The sequence below is a fragment of the Hemicordylus capensis genome, chromosome 9, assembly GCF_027244095.1.
Source record: "Hemicordylus capensis ecotype Gifberg chromosome 9, rHemCap1.1.pri, whole genome shotgun sequence".
NCBI lineage: Eukaryota > Metazoa > Chordata > Lepidosauria > Squamata > Cordylidae > Hemicordylus > Hemicordylus capensis.
The window spans coordinates 17324575-17344563 of NC_069665.1; the positions used below are offsets into that span (position 1 = coordinate 17324575).

At 46.1% G+C, this 19989-nt stretch overlaps 1 protein-coding gene across 5 annotated transcripts in view; it reads right to left on the bottom strand.

Moving 5' to 3' along the window:
* CARMIL2 (capping protein regulator and myosin 1 linker 2) overlaps positions 1-19989 on the bottom strand; it is an 89873-nt gene that overhangs the window by 17542 nt on the left and 52342 nt on the right. For all 5 annotated transcript variants that reach the window (XM_053270895.1, XM_053270897.1, XM_053270894.1 and 2 more), the window contains 10 exons: positions 18945-19013; positions 17632-17725; positions 16823-16918; positions 14151-14279; positions 12550-12663; positions 10985-11130; positions 8486-8573; positions 6929-7078; positions 5821-5887; positions 3784-4058 (listed from right to left, as the gene is read on the bottom strand). In XM_053270895.1, coding sequence (XP_053126870.1) covers positions 3784-4058; positions 5821-5887; positions 6929-7078; positions 8486-8573; positions 10985-11130; positions 12550-12663; positions 14151-14279; positions 16823-16918; positions 17632-17725; positions 18945-19013 — 1228 coding nt within the window. The remainder of the gene's footprint in view (positions 1-3783; positions 4059-5820; positions 5888-6928; positions 7079-8485; positions 8574-10984; positions 11131-12549; positions 12664-14150; positions 14280-16822; positions 16919-17631; positions 17726-18944; positions 19014-19989) is intronic.

Consider the following 19989-nt stretch of genomic DNA (forward strand, 5'->3'; position numbering starts at 1 on the left):
CCTTGAAATTAAACCAGCACACTGTAGTCCAGTCTTGTGAGTGAAAGTAGCATCAATACTGGCGTGTTCTCTGGTTGTAAAATGGGCCTGATAGGGTTGTCCAATTACCAGATACCTTATTTGTAACCTTAGATTTAATGTCAGGTAATCTTAATTTTACATATGTTTTAGGGAATTAACATATGCAAATGAAGCTGGACTGGGGAGTTTTTGTGAGTGATTTTACAAGTTTAGCACCCAAGTTAAGAGGGGGGAAATGTGCCAGCCAAGGATACGTGCTAGAATTTTGGTTTCTGGGAAGCATGTGATCCTGTCTCCAAGTACAATGGGCATAGAACTGCTGAGGCTGGATCAGGCCTGTCCATCTCTAATCCAGCACTATGTCTCCAGTAGCACTCAGCAGTCAAACAAATACCTTTGGGAAGTTCACCAGTGCAGCATGAGGGATAGCCACTCCCTGTGGCTTGTACCTAGCATCTTTCCACCAGAGGCTACTGCCTGGAGGGTCCATGGCCAACAACTTTTCATAGGTTAATTCATCCATGAATTGGTCTAATTCTTTTTCAGAGCCATCTTCTGTTGCTCATGAATTCCATATGTTGTGTGTCCCTGATGTTTAACACTCAGGGGTTCTCAAACTTTTTGATACTGTGATACCCCCCCCCCATCAGATGGGCCAGGACTCCCCAGGAGGCTGCAAGGAACTTCAAAGGGGGTCAGGAGGTTGCTGTTAGGAGCTAGGAGCCTTACCAAATGCCTCCAAGGCATGGGGATGGACAGGGGTAATGGGAGGCAGACAGGCGCTAATAGGCCTTCACCAATCACAAAGTGGAAGGCAAGCACAATAGTGCTTGGTCAATGGACTGAAAGAGAATTTCTCTCAGGATAAGCTTGTCACTCCTGAATATCCCTGTGCCTCAAAGACATTGGGTAAGGCCCTTGCCTTCTCCTTCCTATTGACCCTCTGAAGTTGCTTAACACTCTCTCTCTCTCTGTGCCTACAATTTGAGAACCCCCATTTTTAATCATCATCAGTCCAGAACACATTGCCAATCAACTTAATTGAATGACTCCAATTTAAAATACTAAATTTTGTTTCTGGCAGTGGGAAGAGGGGGAGCATGAGACAGAAAAGGGGGAAATCTGCCCCACTGACAAACTAAACCAGAACAACCATGTCTCCCTGCATCTGCCGTATTCAACATGGGCCAAGGCAAGAGCTTGATCTGAAAGCAGCTCTTCCGTTGATATGCAGGAACTGTTGCATTTTTCAGTAGTTGCATGCATGGGTGGAATGAGCCAGACCAGACTGAAATGGCAAGACGGCCACATTTCAGGGCCAGTAGCCCACACTGGCTCATGGTAAGGCACAAATGTAAGGCCTTTATATCCAAAGCACTCAAACTCTCTCCTTTGAGGGGGCAACAATCAGAAGCTGTACTGGAGTTTGTCATTCATAACTGATATGTAGCTCTGGTCTGCCAGCACAAATATCACCGTAAAGAGATGATTAATGCTTTGTATCCAGTAGCTCTATAACATACAGTCAATCCTAAGTATGTTTACTCAGTAGTACTATGCCGCATAGAGTTCAGTGAGACTTCCTTGTAGTTAAGTAGTGTTCAGCATGGCACGTTTAGAATTGTTTTACTGAGTTTCACAGACATCTTGATGCCAATGTCTAAGCCATCTGAACATATGCGAACGTTCAAGCACATCTTTACCATGCAAAAGTGGTAACCTAAGTGTAGCATCATGCTAAAAGAGCTAGAGTTGGGAACTCCTTGCTTCTGATTTCAGTTCAGCCATGAGAGTCCATTGCATGGCCCCAGGGAAGCCACAAGTTCTGAGCCTCAGCCTTCCCACACACAAGATGAGGATCAAAAGAGTGGCCTACCTTACAAAGTTATTGAAGTGCTGCTAGGATACAGTTGGACCATTTAGGAAAAGTGCTCTTCTGGGGGCCTACTTGAGGGAGGCAGGCAGTGTAGGAGAGGGTCTCGCTCCCTTACTTACAGAAAATAGCAGAGGCTCAGAACACACATCCTCCCCCCAACCCACACACATCTCCCCAGAAAGCCATTCCAGGTGAGGGTGGTGAACATAAGAATTGAATGACCTGGATCAGATTATAGGTTCCACTCAGTGCAGTATCCTGTATCCCACACTGGTCAACTCAGGCAGCAAATTATTGTGGTGCCAGTGAGGCAGCAAGCTGCCCCGCTACTGTGCCCACTTTTTTAAAGAGTTGGAGCACTTGGTGCCTTATCTCAGGCTCACAGAAGTCTTGAGATGCCCCCGCCGCTATTTCATAGTCATGGCTATTCAGGGATATACCGCCTAAGAACATGGAGGCTCTGTAGGACTTGGCTTTCTCTAAACCCACCTCCTGTCCAAGCAATGAAGTCATTGCAAGGAAGAAAAGCGGGGCAAAGGAATCACCCTCCACCCTCACTCCCCTTGGGTTCCCTCCCCCGCCTTGGATAAATATTGGTTCTTTGGCACCGAGATCACATTCACAACTTGCTCAACCCTTCTTCTGACGGTTTTCCAGAATATGGTGAACATCAGATCAGAGATTGCACAAGACCCCCCCCAAAAAAAGAAGACAACTTTTTGTGTTGGCTTGACCCAAGTTTGAACCAGAGGTTCTCCAACTTGGGCCCCCAGATGTTTGAGAATGGACAAGGAATGGCCTTGTGACTGGGGATGATGGGAGTTGTAGTCCAACGTCATCTAGGCACCCAAGTTTAAGAACGCCTGCTGTAACCACTTTTTGTTTTTAAAGTAGTGGCAGGAAATGATCCTCAAGCTTCACACTTCAAGACCATTTGCTGATTTAACAGACCAATCAAGAAGAGACATCACTTTTGCGTGAGAGTATCACCCCATACTCTCCATTTTCAGCTTCCAAATCATCACATGAAAAAAAAAACCTGGGTTCACATATTGCTGTGCTGAAGGCATAAAGTTACTAGCTCTCTCAGTGTACCACACACACCCTGCTTGAGGTAATCACCACTTTCTCTCTGGTCCTCAAATATACAATCTGGCTGCATACAAAGTTGTTTTTCTATAGTCAAGGGGTTAAACGACAATCCTATAAATGTACCATTTGCTAGTGAAAGGACAATCTTCTCCGGTAGCTACATCATCCCTCTTTCCTCCTCCTCAACTTGGGAAAACATACCAGCTCAATGCCAAACGTGTTCAAAGAGCAAAGGCCTTAGCATGGATTAAGCCAGAAGATCCTCGGGATAAACAAACAGCTAATTGCTTAAAAGACCCCACACACCTCCCAGATTTTCTGGATGAGGTGGTAGATGGTCCATGCTGCATGATAAGTTCGTTCCTCCATACATCCTTGAATCATCATAAGCATATCACAAGAAAGCAAGCGCATGCATGCAGATGGGTCTCTGAACAGACTGCAGATTTTCCCAGACTGGATACTGCTAGGATTGGTTCTCCCCCTGCAACACCCAGGAAATCAACAGAAGCAGCAAAGATCTGCTTCCAGCCCCAAAATGCTGCATCTACTTGGATATAAACAACCTTGTCTTCTACGCAGCAGTGGCCAGTACCCAGCTGACAAGTGCATAATCAGACAGCTGCCGCTCTGTTCATTTCATCTTCCAGGGCTGCAATAAACATCCAATAAGACATTTCCCCCCCGCCCCCCCCCTCTCTCACACACACACACCCCAAACCGCCCCCCCCGCAAGTCTTGTGTATCTGAAAAAGCAAGCAATGCTGCTGAAAAAAGGAGGCGGGGTGTCTTACATTGGGCTTGCTGGGGGGCTGCCTGTTCCTGCGGTTGGGCCTGGGCCTGTCTCGGGTGAAATGCTCCAATTTCTCTCCCGCAGCCGGCAGGTCCATAAGGGATTGTGCGGATGCAGACTCTGTGCAAGGAAGCCGCCTGCTCCCAGCCTCAGCATCCTTTGTGGAGGCAGGGCGTGACTTCTTCGCGGAGGCACAGCTGAGTGACAGCACAGCCCGGGGAGTCCCAATCTTGTTATCTGCCGCTGCTACCTTCAGACCGAGTTCCTCCGATAGACCTGAAAGGGAGGAGAAGTAGGATGAGAAGTGGGGGAGGAGGCTGGGGGGGGGGGAGAAAACCCTTGGAGTTGCCAGGCGGGCAGGAGGCTGCCACTATGCTGCAGCAGCGTCTGCTATCACAGGCAGATTTGTTACATACCAGGCAGCCGACTGACAGGCAGGCTTGGCTTCTGCTGCTAAGGGGCTCAGGGCTCAGTGCACCAATGGGGAAAGCCTGCCTTGCCTTGGGAAGGATGAGCACTTCCCCTGACTGGGGCTGATCTTGCACAGAACAGCACAGAACGCCCTCCCTCCCTCTCTCTCTCGCACACACACCTCTCTCTCTCGCACACACACCTCTCTTCATATAGGTGAGAAGCTCCAGGATGTCATTCCTGCCTAGTCCCTGCTTCCAGGAATGGCAACTGGAGAAGCTACAGACTTAATTTCAATTGCAGCCTGGAAACCTAGCCAAGAGGGGCGGGTGGTTCTGAGGTCTGCGTGCTGTTCCTGGGAAGCCAGGATTCCCACAGATCCATGCCTGCCCAAGTCCCCTTGGCTAATATCCCCCCGCCCCCAGTATGTGCCATGACTCTCCAAGGCCAGCAGCCACCTACTCATATGTGAGCAGCAGACAAATCCTACAGCCCTAGTGCCCCATGTTGTCTACCCGAGATGCCAATTCCTCCTGCAACTTCTGTTTTAGTCACCCCTTCTCATCCTCCATTCCTTCCCAGAGTGGAGGAGGAAAAGGGAGGTGTCTGCATGTACCATCTAACTCCCAGAGAAGAAGGGCTTTTCCATCCATTTCCCCATCCCTATCTTCCACTCAGAGCGGGCCTTTGAAAACCCAAGGGGTCAATCCTGACAGTGCTCAAGAGCTACACTTGAGGAACCATGGCTGTATACAGTCTGAGGCTGGGTTGCCCTTGCCCTGCTAGAGGCTACATCCAGACTGTAGAATCCAGAGAAGGAAAGCAGCCTCCCTCTATGCCATATGGGGGCATGGCAATGTGTGGACTGAAGCATACAGAGTCAGAGCACATGATGTGGCTGAGACAGTTCGTTTGCAAAGTCAAACTGCATGTTACATGAAGCACAGCATTGGTCCCCCTGGGTGCCTCTGTTTTTCTTCCTCAGTAGCAGCTATGTGGTGGTTTGGTAGTGGTCTGGATTGTGATCACAGCATGGCAGGATCGATGCTTTAATTCTTTGCCCCACTGGAGGATCTTGATAGCCCCCGCCTCTCGCAGCTATTATTTGCCCCAAGAGGGAAGCTGCCACAGGTGTCAGTGGCAACGTCCCTCGCAGGACAAATAACAGCTTGAAGCGGTGTGGGGCTAATCTGGATCACATCCACAGTGGGGACAAGGGGTTAAAACACTCTCCTCCCATGCTGCAGGTCCCGGCCTCAATCACATGGCTACTTACAGGGAAAATTGTGCACCACCCAGATCCTTTGGATGGGGCGGTCTAGAAATGCAATAAATAAATAAGGTAATAAATCAACTACTCTTAACCAGGGATGTACTTGACATAACATGTAGTTTGGCCCTCAATGGAGGGACACCCAGATTAACCAATCCCAGCTCTCTAATTTATTTGTATGAGCTGTGTGTTTTCAAACACAGCTGTCACAGCCATGCTTAAAGTTTTAGGTATGCACTAATAAATAAATAAATAAATAAACTGGTGTTCACCTAAAATGCTTCTTCTGAGCTTTGTGGAGCTGAGGCCAGTCACTCATTCATCTCACTCACTAATGCAAATGGTAAACCTTACCATTTATGTCAGGTGTTGGCAGAATGCTCAGCGAACAGATGTGCTTCCATTGTCCAGTCGTCTCAGACTGTGGAGGAAAGAGGGGCGGACACTTTACAACTGTGCTGCCAGAGAGTCAGGGTGAGTGCAGGCAGGAGATGGCTCTCTGGGGTCAGCATAGGCTGGGGGTTGACACAGCACCCAGGCAAGACTTATTAAGAGGATGGTGCCTGGCTGGTTGGCTAGTAGCCAGTGGCTACTAGGAGAGCATTCAGTTTTTCACTGAGCTAGAACCCAGTAACTGTTCTGACCAGAGGTTCCTATTTGGCAGGATCCAAGGGCCAAACTCCCTCTTCCACTGAGTACATAATTTGTCTGTCCATAATGTCGAAAGCACACACACGTGGTAGTTGAATGAGGTGCCAAAAATGATCTGTTAGAGATCCTGAGTCTCCCTCAAGCAACTACAATTCCCAGGATTCCCTTGGGAGAGGGACTGACAATTACACCATTTTAAGTCTGTGGTGCAGATATGCGCCTACAGCAGTCTCCAAAAGCAGAGGTGGAAATCTGCAGCTTCATCAGCAGCTAGCAAGTAAATCTCAAAAATCCTGGAAGGAAATCATACATACAAAGTAAGGGGGTAATGATGCAGTTTGGTTATTGAAACAGTTTGGTAATAGGCACAATGTTTAGATGTCAGCAGCACATCAGGCACAATTTCTACCATGTTCCTTTCAAAAGCCTTCTCAGCGGTGGGTATTGTCACAGCAAGGATGTCATTACTCTCAGTGGTCTAGAAAAAGCAGGGCACACATTTCAAAGACACCTTAGAGAAGCAGCCTGGGTAGAAAATCAGTTGTTTCCCCTAGTGAACATGATATTGGTCTGGGTTGAGGGGCTTGCAGGGTTTGTCAAACGGCATTCTAACCAAGTGCAGCCCCTACCAATGATGGTTTGCAGAAAGGGGAGCCACAGGATGCATGCCTCAACTACAGTGGCACACAGAGGCAAGAGGAGGAGAGCCTCGGATGCAACATAGCCCCAGAAAATCCTGCCTCAGAGCATATCAATACTGTGCATAAAATCACTGCAGAAATATGGAAGCATATTAACAGAGTGAAGGTACCTCCTCATTCTGAAAAACGGACACATCCTCATTCTGGAAACCCTCCTCTTCTTCAGCAACACCTTTCAAGCTTCCACACCTCTGTTGCAAAGCACACCAATCGTCATTTGCCACCTGCAGCTCCTCAGTCGGTTTGGGGAAGTTTCTTGCCTGAAATGGTTATGCAGAGTCAACACACAATGTTTCTTTTCAATAAAGCACACTGAAGTACTTGAATGTGTGTGATGGTGACCTCCTTTCAGATTAATCCATGTTTTGCTTGCACTTCAGTTCCCCTTAAGGATCTGGGCAGCTGGCAAACAAAATGGGCTACGGGATTCATGCTAGCCATTTGAAGTTCAGTTCTGGAGGGGTCCAGACGTGGCCAAAGTAAGCCGCACCAGGTATAAAATCTGCATCAGCCTTTGTTTAACTCATTGGCTACTCCCAATTGGCTAAGCATAATTCAGGTCTTGGCAGGCTCTGACTGCGGTGTGGACAGCGAAAACCCAAGCTGTGGCCCTGATCCACAAAGGGGGATTATAGACGTAAACTGTCATATATGCCCTTCACGCTCTTACTTATTGTGGGTCTAAATAAGTGACTGGCAGATTCCTACTTTGCACTCCTGAAGTCTGCAAGCTTGGATGGCACAAGCTCATCCCACAGGAAGGACCTGCTCCTCCCCTCTCCCTGATAATGTTGCTGACATGCCCACACAAACTGCTGTTCATCATCTGAGCCCGTGCTCCAACTGCCCTTGCTTCAAAGGTTAAAAGAGTGGGGAGATATGATGGGGACAGGAGGCCTTTCCTCTGGTAGCACCCTGCTATCCTTCCTAGAGGTGTCCACTGGGCACCTCCACTTTTATCATTTGGGCACAAAGTGAATTTATTTTCTAGGGGGTTTGATCATGGGTTCTCAAACTCCGGTTCCCAGATGTTGTACAAAGTGTTCCCAGATGATGTTGGGTTGCCAGAACTCTACTTCCCAGATGATACACAATACGGATGATAGGCTAAAGATGTCACTGGAGTCCAGTGACATCTGGAGACATCTGGAGACTGAAGTTTGGGAACCCCGGCTTAAATTATATCAGGATTATTGGCTAAACCTTACACTGCTGTGGTTTCTGATGCCATTTTGCCAATCTTTATGGGCTCACATTATTTTATTAAGCAGACCTATTTATTAAGCAGGCCTTTATTAAGCAGGCCTTTCCAAACCTGCATGAACCGTGAGAGTACAAAGCAAGCAAAGGAATTGCAGCATACTGGCTTCCTTATTTGGACCAGCATTTATAAAACTGCCCTTCATCCAGAGACCCCAGGATGCTGAACAAATATCTAACAACAATTTGAAAGTATAAACTGGGATGGCCAACACAAGGTTCCCCGGCTGTTATTGGGCTACAACTCCCATCATCCCCAGGTGCAACTGATTGCAGCTCAGGACCAAGGAAGTTGTAGTTCAACAATAGCAGGAGAGCCTCATGTTGGCCACCCCTAGACTATACCAGTATAAAGCAACAGCGAGCATTGCCCTTGCACACTTGCTAGCCTCCTGCCGGGAACTCACCAGTTTGCTCTGAATGGTGCTCAACTCCTCCAAAGTCTTGTCAATGATACCACCGGCCACTGCTTCAGTGACTGACAACTGGATCCCCCTAGCAAAGAAGAGGGACAAGGCAGGTTGTTTGTACAGACCATGTAAGGCTCTAGTCCTTGTGAGGATCCTTTCCACAGTCTCTTGAGACTTTGGCACTGTTAAGTTGGCCAGGAAATGAGAAATATGGAAGCTGAGAAGCAAGGGGAGGGCCCTAGGCCATTGGTAGCTTGACATCTGGCCAGAAAGAGTTGGGGAGAAAGGAGTGAGGTCAATAGCTCTGTCAGTAGGAGAGCTAGTCTTGCAGTAGTGTGCATGAATTGCCCTAAGCAGGGTCCACTGTGGTTTGCATTTGGATGTATGGCAAACCATGAGTGCTGTCTATTTAAGATAATCCCTTTAGGGGACGAGGCCACAGGAAGAGTATCTGCATGAGGTCCCAGATTCACTCCCTGGCAGCATCTCCAGGTAGGGCTGGGAGAGAATCCTGCTTGTAACCTTGGAGTGCTACTGCCAGTCAGTGTGGACAATACTGAGCTAGATGGACCAATGCTCTGACTCTGTATAAACAAGCTTCCTTCTGTTTACCCTCCCCAGCATCTGGTGTTCAGAGGTACACTGCTTTTGAACACAGAGGTTCCATTTAGCCATCATGACTAATAACCACTGATAGACCTATATCTCTCCAGTGCCATTTCAAAGCCATCTCAGCTAGTGGCCATCATCATATCCTGTGGCAGAACACACCATACATTAATGATATGCTGTCTGAAGAAGCACTTCTTTTAATCTGTTATAAAACTGAGGCTAATCAATTTGTTGGGTGACTCAGTTCCAGTGTGATGGGAAAGGGAGAAAAAGTCTCTCTCCAAACCATACACACTTTTATAAACCTCTGCCATATTGTCTCACGCACACTCTGTTTTTGTGGGGGAGGGGCACAGTCAGATGCTGCAAGACTGTCCTCTGATCATTGCTGGTTTCGCATCAATGCAGGGGGCAATGCATGGAAGCCACAGTGGGAAAGGGGCTTGGAGCCCCTGCCTTGAGCCCCTGCCCAATCCAACTGCTCTCCCAATCCTGTTCTCTTAGTCCAGAGATTCTCAAACGTTTCTTTTTTGTGGCCCACTTGAAAAAACGTTTTCGGTCTCTGTGAACCACAAACGTTTTGTTGTTGTTCCGCAAATCAAAGCACACAACATAAAATACAGCACATATGAAAATGCCACAAATAAATTGTGGGGTGAATTACAGGTATTCTCAACTGTTCTGCAACCTTTCTGCAGACAACCTGGATGGAGTTCACAGACCACGGGTGTTCCATGAAGCACAGTTTGAGTCTTACGTCCATTCCAGCACTAAACCAAAACATTGGGAAAAGGATGTGGACTTCCTCACCTGGCAGGGCGGACAAGCTCTCCTGGAGATCTATCCCCAGTGAGGATAAATCTTCTCAGGCTCTGGCATAAACCCATTAATTCCCACGCAGCTTCTCTGCTCTGTGATAAAACTGAATGAGGATGCTGCCCAGGGTCCCTAGTGACTCCTCTATCCCACCCTGAGTGCTTGGAAATCTAAATATGCCAGCAGTTTCCAAGTGCATTGCAGGAGAGGAATGATATATATTCCTTGGTACACCTGCCAGGTTGCACCATGTGGGCAGAGAGGCTGCCTGCTCACTGAACTGAAGTCTGCTGCTTTCGGAGTCCGATGCTGTTTCCCAAGCAACAGGCCATATGCATAGTCGGGGAAAGAGGGACAACTTCCAGGCAAGCATCTCACAGACCCTTGTCACGCAATACATGGAGTGTGCAAGTGACCTTGGGATAATGGGGTGGGACGATACCTGCCTTTTCCAAGGGCATTTCTGCAAGTTTCTGGCATCTCACGGGTTGTCTGCATCACAGACCGATGGTGGTTTATACCATTTTAGCTGACATGGAATTTCCCAAAGTATCCTTGGGGTTTTTGTTTGCTGAAACACTGAGACTGTGTGTCAAGAGATCCCTCGCACAACTACAATGCCCAGAACTCTCTAGGAAGAGTAAATGCCTGTTAAACCAGATTAAGTCCGCTGAGTGTGGATATGCCCTGGGAGCAGAGATGGCTGCTGCAAAGACATGTCCCCAGAGCAGAATCAAATTCAGGGTGGCGCAAGGCACTGGCCTCTTTTGTTTCTGTTCCACTGGCCCATATACTAAACAAGAGATATAAGAGGTAACTATAAGCTTGAGGTTAAGCTGCAGGAGGAGAAAAATGCTCTTATGGAAATGAAAAAGGGGCATTTACCTCTCCCCTACATGCCTGCCTGCTGAGAAGCTGTCAACTAAGCAAGCCAAGATCTCAAAGAGAAAGCCAGCCTGCATCCTTTTGCTCAGAAGGATAACACCGGTTACAGCAGCCTGCTCCAGCAGCCATTTCTCAGGCATTTTGGGGTGGCTGAAAAGAGCATGCGTCATGCCCACCACTTACATGAGCTTGCCATACACCTCAGGGAGCAAGTGGTCCAGGAGGACCTTTTTGGACACGTTGTGGACCAGGTAGTCCCGAAATCCGCTTTTCTGAAAGATTTGGGGGCATAAACTCTGTGCAGTATCCAGCGTGTCCTCCAGGATGGCCTAGGAAGAGAGTAAAGGCAAAGGGCAAAGGTGGCAGGAAGATGGGCTTGTTGCTTGCTTTTGAACAGGATGATCATTATTGCCCACAGCAGTAGCAGCAGCTACCAGTCATGTGTACAGGGGACTCTCATTATGCACAAGGCTCCATTCTTACCTATAGGTGCAAATATGGAAACCACGAATAAAGAAACCTTACCCTTGTGGGAATCCAGGAGTTAGGTTCCTTAAGCTAAAAGGGGGGCCCAAAAAGCAGAAATAAAAGGAATAAAGTGCAGTACCTTATTCTTCAGGTCTCTAGCAAGACCCCGCCCCCTTCAAGATTTGCAAATCCTCCACATTTGTGAATTTTTGCAAATATTCTTGAGGGGGGTGGGGGAAGAGAGAGAGAGAGAGACACACACACAAAATGGATCCATGCTGCAAAATACTGGCTGGAAATGACATCAGAAGTCATTTCTGGCCATTCAGGAAGCACAGATAGATAAATTTTGCCTATTTTTTAAATTTGCAAATAAAGAAACTGGGTCTCTAATAACCAGCTGCAGATACATGAACCTGCGATCCACAAGACTGTGGATAACGAGAGCCTCCTGTACTGGAAAGTGTTTACTGCTGGATCTACCTCCTAGGCTTCATTTTTTAAAAATCCAAATGTTGGTGACGTTAAGAAAATTATTTGCACACATTTGAATGATGTATTCAGCTTCTGGGAATAAGGAGGAACAAGGATGTGTACAGAATACGGAACTTTCACACCCCCAACCGCAGTTCACAGTCAACCTACTACTATTAAACCCATTAACAGTCAGCCTTAAGAGCAGGAGGTGGCCTGGAAGTAGTCCTTTTAAGCCCCCAGATAGCTGTAGAAGGCTTGATATGGTGCAGAAGCACTATGTGTGATGCGTGGGGTGGGTGGGGGGAAATGTTACCCCCACCCTCCACATCAGACATAGTGCTTCAAAACTGTTACCCACCCACCCCTTCCAGCATTTTTGCTCTGAATATACACCTCCTGGGGGTTTTACACACAGCAAGCTTTACCACGAGTTTACTGGGAGGCTTTACTGCGAACTCGAAGTTGTCCCTAAAACTGGACACAAATAGTGGATTCTTTTACCCTGTATATTGTATAAATTGGGCTACACTCCAATGTGCAGTGAAAAACCCAAATTGTGTGTGAATTGTTCCCTGATAACTCGCAGGGACTTCAGGGTAAATCTGGCCGATATGTGAACGCACTCGCTCTATTCCGGAGGAGATGTGAGTTTAAAGGGCTTTAAAAGCCCTGTGTGAAAAACTACCAGCCACTGTCTGTGGAAATAGCAGTTTGTCTTTTGAGAGTTCACCAGGCACCATCTATAAATTCCACTTGTGTGGTGTAAAACTGAAGGCTTGGTGTACACAGGGACTTTCTTCTACCTGGATCTCCCTGCTGCAGGTCCGAGAAACTTCCTCTATAAGGCTTTGCAGAGTGTGCTGCAGTTTGCCATTCTGGTATGGAGTACTTCCTGTCTCACACAAAAAGGGCAAAATCTGTTGTGGGAAAGAGACAGATAGAAATCTAAGAGCATGTCACATGTAAAGCTTAAACCAGTTAGTGTTTAGATCAGTCTTGAATTAAAATATAAAACCTACATTTGATTTGACTTCACTTGACACCTTACACTAGCAGCAGTTAACACAGGACACATTTTAATGAGTTATGTGTGAGAACAATTCAAGCAATAGGACTGAAATTAAGGATTTCAGTTAATCAACTGAAGCTAATCTATTCCAAAATCTCCATGAGCAAACTTAGCACATCTGTGCCTATGGGGGAAATTAAGCACAAGGAGCTTTCAGCTGTAGGGGTGGGGCTTTTGCTCAGTGGTAGAGCATCTGCTTGGCATGCAGAAGACCCCAGGTTCAATCTCTGGCAGCACAGGAAGCTGCCATATACTTAGATAGACCATTGGTCTATCTAACTCAGTATTGTCTTCACAGACTGGCAGTGGCTTCTCCAAGGTTGTAGGCAGGAATCTCTCTCAGCCCTATCTTGGCCATGGAGGGAACTTGAAACCTTCTGCTTTTCCCAGAGCAGCTCCATCCCGAGGGGAGTATCTTACAGTGCTCACACTTCTAGCCTCTCTTTCATATGCAACCAGGGCAGACCCTGCTTAGCTATGGTGACAAGTCATGCTTGCTACCACAAGACCAGCTTTCTTCTCCTTATTTAGCATCTCCAGGTAGGGATGGGAAAGACCCCTGCCTGAAACCTTGGAAGAGCCGCTGCCAGTCAGTGTAGACAATCCTGAGCTAGGTGGTTCAAGGATGTGACTTGACAGAGGGCAGATTTTCATCTACAAGCAAGCCTAGTTATTGTGGTCACCAGCAAGATGGGTTCAGATAAACTAGGAAAGAATGCCGCTGTTCCCAAACTGGTAACAAAATTACCCCAAGCAAACACACCTAGGTTAAAAATTTAATTCTTAGCTGTGATGACCAGAGAGTGTCTAGATGCACCTAAAAACAGGAGCTGCTTTGCTCTGGAAAGCACACTTACCACTTTGTTGTCACACATACAACCTTCTCTTGCAGTGAGAACAAGCTTTGACAGTCTGAAGCAGAGCGCTGGCGGGCCAGTGCCTGCGATATCACAAACACAGTCCCCAAATTTTCCAGTGCCATTTTTCAGCTTAAACACGAATGATTGTGTGAGATTTTAAAGAAACAAAATCAGGTGCTGTATAATTCTTTTACAAACACAACAGCAATTTGAATGAATGAAAAGGTGGACTCTCTCCAACAGAATCATGGAGAGAAGCTAAGCCAGTGAGGAAATCAGCATTCACTATGGGAACAGTTACACATTTCACCTAAAGAGACAAGGTGAAGTGAAGTTGCGTTCACCTCACAGGGGCAAAAGCCACAAAGACTCCTCTTTTTATATGTCTGTATACAGCCCAGGTTCCAAGCAGAAGAGCAGAAGTGGGGACTTGTAAGAACTAACATACAGGGAAAAGTGAAGCAGCAAAACTCACACTGATGGAAAGGACTGCATCTTTAATGGCTTCCTCTGCCTGATGGATGTCTGCTTTGACCTCCACATCTTGGACAGAGCTCAGCACCTCTATGTACTTCTGCATGGACTGGCACATATCCTTTACTGCCTAGGAAAGAGGGGGCAAGATTCATTGTATTGCTTAGAAAAAAATTTTTTTAAATAAGACAATACATGAACATAAATAGTAAGACTGATACATAAAGACATCCATTAACCGTCCTTCCAGATATGTAAATAATTAGATGAAGGAAAATGACTAAAATTATCTTGATTTGTGAACAGAATAAAATCTGACCATATCATTAAAAAAATCATTAGAATTAGCTTGACCTGTTTGAAGACAAATAATATGAGTCAGTTTTTCAGATATGGCAATGTGCCACATAGACTGGTACCAAGATGTTAAAGACATAGTTTTATGCTTCCAATGTTGTGCAATGGATAATCTAGCCACAGTTAACATAAAAACTATAAGATCCTTAGATGACAATGCCAGATTAACTCCAGTAAATACATTTAATAGAGCCAACTCTGGTCTCATATCTAACTTCTGTTGTGTAATTTTACCCATTTCGAAAAATACCTCTGTCCAAAAGCAGAAAATACTGGGACAAGACCAGCATAAATGGAAGTATGTACCCCTATTACCACAGCCATTCCAACATAACGGGGACAAACTCTTATTGATGTGGGATAATCTAGAAGGGGTCAAATACCACCTGTGAAAGAGCTTAACAAAATTCTCTCTGATTCGGGAAGAAGTAGAAAACACTGGCTTCCATTTCAGTATTCCATTCCATTGTGAGTCGCTAGTAGTTTGTTGTAGGTTATTTTCCCAGGCCAAATTAAGGCCAATTAATGGATCAGATGATTGAATTATTAAAATCTCGTATAATCTAGGAATAAGACCCTTAGAATCTTCTGAAGCCTTTAATATTAATTCCTCAAACATAGTCAAATTCCTATTAGCCTGCTTAACTATATCAGGATGTAAAATAAAGGACTGAAACTTAAGATAGTTTAACCAAGAGTAATGCTTATTCATAAACTTCTCCTGAAATGGTTCTAAATCAATTGGTCTATCCAAATAATAAAAATCCTTTAATCTATTTGCAACACAAAAACATCAAGTAATCGGGAGGGTGACTCAAAAGCTGAAAATTTAGGATGACTACAAATGGTTAACAAGGGGGAATATGGGGTGGGGGACAAAAATTTTATGCCATTTCCCCAAGATTTTAAAGTGGTTCTTAAAAACAGATTTGTAACAGATTTAGAACTCTTAATACATTCAAATATCCATAACAGGTTGTTAATATTACCAAGATGTTCTTCAGGAACCTCCATCTTCACCCAGAATTTAACTTCCAGGTATACTATTAACCACAAAATCTTTCATTGCATCCCAAACAATCACTTTAGACATGTTTACATTCTCATTTTGTTCAAAATACTCCAACAGCACATTATAAAGCTTCTCGTAACTATCCGGTTGGTCCAATAACACAGGGTTAAACCGCCAAATTGGCGAATATGCAAATCACAAAAGGAGGGGGCACCCGAGGATGACAGTCCTAGGGTGTTACGTTGTCCTGAACACAACAAATGGACGATGCAATTAGGAACAGTAAGCACTATAAACTGAGGCAAGTTTTATATTGTTGATTGTTTGCTTTAAGGAAACCATGACTCAAATAAAACATAAACAAAAACAAAACAAACCCCCTAGGGATTTGACTTGTTTGGGAATTCTTTGCTAGAAATCCTTAACCCCTTTTCCAGAACACCCATCCAGCGTTTCTGAGCTGGGAGCCTTATCAGTGCACACAAGACAGAAAATAGTTTCAATAAATTTCTGCTTCAGGGGCAGCCCTTCCATGAGGCGTGGTGAGGCAGCTGCCTAAGGTAGCAAAATGCCCTCCTATGCCCTGCTTTAAAAAAAAAAAGGCGGGGAGGAGGGTGATAGTCTACTGTCTCCAGAGTCTCCCGTGGCAAATTGTGCCTAAGGGGGAAACTTAGCACAAGTGGCTTTAAGCCCCTTCCTTCCATAAGTACGCCTTGTTATTGTGGCCACCAGCAAGACACGTTCAGATAAACTAAGTAAGAATGCAGCTGTTCCCAAACTGGTAATAAAATTAAGAGGCATCTTTGGTTCAGGCCTTACTGGTTTTCATTAACATTTCTTTGTTTGTGGCACTATCCCAAGCATACACACCCAGGTGAACAAATAAATTCTTAGCTGCAATGATCGGAGAGTGTCGAGATATACATACAAACAGGAGCTGCCCTTTACAAAGTCACTGGTTCAAACCTCACTTCTTCCATCAACTCATGAACTCACTAAGAAGCCTTAAGCGAGCTACTCTCTCTCTCTCTTGGCCTCATCTCACCCTCTGCAACACCATCAAACTCTTACAGGGTTGTTGTAAAGATTGCTCGAAGATCATGGATGGTAAGCATTTTGAATGCTCTAAAGCACTACTTAAGTGCTATTACCACCACCACCCTGGTCGGATATTTCTGATCCAGCTCTCTTGCTAATCTTTTGTTCTATCTGGACATCTTATCCCTTGAAAGAGATGAGCAGGCATGATGCAAGGCAATGGGGAGTGGGGGTGGGTGGGCAAGTAGGGCCTTAAGTTTTCCTACCTCTTCAGAAGAGCCTGTTGTAGTGTCTGGCTGTAACTGGAACCTCTCCCTTGGCAGGATCTCTTGCTTCTGGTTCCTCATGAGATATGACTGCATCTGCAGCACACACGAGACACATGAAGAACACATGAGGCACATGATTTGCATAACTCTCCTGCTAACAGGGCAAGGAGGCACCTTCTCAAGTAGTGAGTCTCTGATATTGTACGGGGCAGGGGCAAAAGAGTACCTAGGTAATTTTGAAGCCTGGACCTAAAGGCCTTTGGAGCCACCCCCTGTCCTCCGCTGCAAGTTTTAACACGTAGGTAGGTTACTGAGGGCACAAACCACACCACCCAGGATAGACTAAAGATGATTTGGGGGGCCCCAGGGGGTGTGGAGGCCCTGGACTTCAGCCCCAAAGTCCAGGGGTAAGAGCGCCTCTGTGCAGGGGAGAAAGAGTAATAGTCCCTATTCAGCCCAGCATAGCTTCTTTTCAGTGGCTATTGCTGGTGCCTCCTTTGCATTTGATTTGTAGATAGTGAGCTGTTTTGGAACAGCGAACCATTTTCTCATTCTTTTTGCTGTGTAAACCGCTTTGAGAACGTCTTGTTGGGAAAAAAGGCACATAAATAAGTCCTGCTGCCTAAGTGGTTGCATAGCATATGCTCAGCACATTGTCAAATGTATACCCTCCGAAGGGGCATACTGCCTGTTTCCTTTGGTCTAGGCTCTGGCCTCCAAAATGGACTTCAAGGCTGAGCTGCAGTGAGCCCCTGCTCAAAATAGGTCTAGCACTCCACACTTTCAACTTCTTTTGTTCTGTTTACCTTGTGCACAATCTCCTCCATTTTCTCTGGATTACTTCGGTAAGCTTGAGACACATCAGTCACTGGCAACGGCATGGTCTTTAGGGTGAAATTCCTGGAAACGGGTATTGCTTTCGTTAGAGGGCCATGCGCTACCACAGGCCCCCGAGGCCAATCCATATGGCATAAGACATGTGTGTGCTCAGCATGTGCAACTATGTCTACATGGCGAACGGGCTGTTTAATTCCCCTTGCAGCAATATGCATGCAGGATATGATTGCATCCAAAGTGGCTCTGACATTTTTTGATGTGGGTTTAAAGGGTATTAACAACGTGTGATGAACAACAGGGTTAATATTACTGTAAAGAGCCCTCTGATAAAAGGAGCAGTTTCCTCTGTTACCAATTCTCCAGCTGCAAAACAATGTTTGGGCAGAAAGTTGATATTAGCCTTGATATGTCAGGGCATTGCTAGGTACCTAAAAGATCTGAGTCCTGAGCCCACAGTCCCCTTTTGATAAATATACTTAACCATATTAGCATGCACACGCACATGCACGCACACACCCACCCAAGAATAATCACGTATGCTTCTTAAAGCTTCTACTATTAAAACACAGCACCTGTGAAGGAGGAAGCAGCAGAGAGCTAGGGGGAGCTAGAAGCTCTCTCCCATTCTCAGTGCAGGTGCCTCCATGGCTGTCCTTCCTTTCTGGAAGAGGCCACGGAGGAGTGGGTGGCTGATGAGATTTGCAGCTCTGAGCAATTGGGGACCCGTGCCCCTGCCATAAGCTCTCTCTGCTTCCAAATGAGAGGACTGTTTTTCAGTGCATAGGGATGCCTCCTCCTCTGCCACCATTTTGTTTTCCCTGAATTCAGTTTTGAACAGATGCCAAGAAAGCTGCCATATACTGAGTCAGACCATAGGCCCATCTAGTTCAGTATTGTCTACACCAGGCCTGCTCAACTTAGGCCCCCCAGCTGTTTTTGGACTACAACTCCCATAATCCCCAGCCACAGTGGACAATAGCCAGGAATTATGGGAGTTGTAGGCCAACATCTGCAGGAGGGCCGAAGTTGAGCAGCCCTGGTCTACACAGACTAGCAGCAGCTTCTCCAAGGTTGCAGGTAGGAATCTCTCTCAGCCTTGTCTTGAAAATGCCAGACCTTCTGCTCTTCCCAGAGTGGCTCCATCCCCTAAGGGGAATATCTTACAGTGCTCACACATCAAGTCTCCCATTCCTATGCAACCAGGGCAGACCCCGCTTAGCTAAGGGGACAAGTCATGCTTGCTACCACAAGACCAGCTCTCCTCTCCAGAAAAGGAACCCACCTTTCCAAGGCACAAGCCATGTCTAGGAATCCACACACCGTCGTGTTGTTCCTGTCCCAAATTAAAGTCCTAGGAACAGAAAAGAAGGGCACACACCCTCAACAAAATAGGATGAATGCTTAAATAGGAACTATAAGCATTGTCGTGCATAGTTCATGCTTTAAAAATACATACATACAAACATTTGCACCAAGCTAACAAAAGCGATGATGGGTCAACAAAAGTTGAGATCTGTGGGCTAAACTAGATGTTTATCTCAAGCAGGGGTTCTCAGATCTGGGTCCCTAGATGTTGGACTTCAACTCCCATAATCCCCAGCCACAATGACCAAAGGCCATTGTGCCCAGGGATTATGGGAGTTGAAGTCTAACAATATCTGGTCACCCACATTTGAGAATGCCTGATCCAGAGTAATGCAGAATTCCAACCTCACATTTGCTGAGTTAACAGGAAATGTGGGGCAGCAGCACTTTCAGGAGAGGATTGGTGCGTGGCAGGAAGGGATGCTAAACCTCTCCCATGTCTGTTGATCCTCCTCTAAAAATCCCCACCTCTTCTTGATGGCATTCTCTCCCCCATAGCTGGACTCGCATGCATCCATAGGCAGCCCAGCTACAGGGCAAGGAATAGCTTCAAGGACTGGTAGGGATCTGCAGGTATGAAAAAAAGAGATTAATTCTAGGCAACAACCAGAAACAAAGACCAAGCTGCAAAGGCAAGCAGACACTCTTCTCTCTATGTTCCTCATTGGCTCTCTTTGTCCTCTCCTGCACCCCTACCTGTGTTTTGGGTACTCCCAGGGGTACATGCACCACACACTGAGAAACTATCATTTGCATTAAGACAACAAACAGCTAGGTTCCTATCATGCAGTGGATGTATCATCTAGTTTGGCTCCTGAGTTCCACAGTAGATACTAGGCTTGCTAAGTCCTAATAGCTCAAACTTGCATAATCAAGCCAGAGGCAGCCCATCAACCACGTATTACTGTACTTACCTGAATCCAAGACTAGGCTTTTCCCAGGATTTTTTAATACTAGAAATC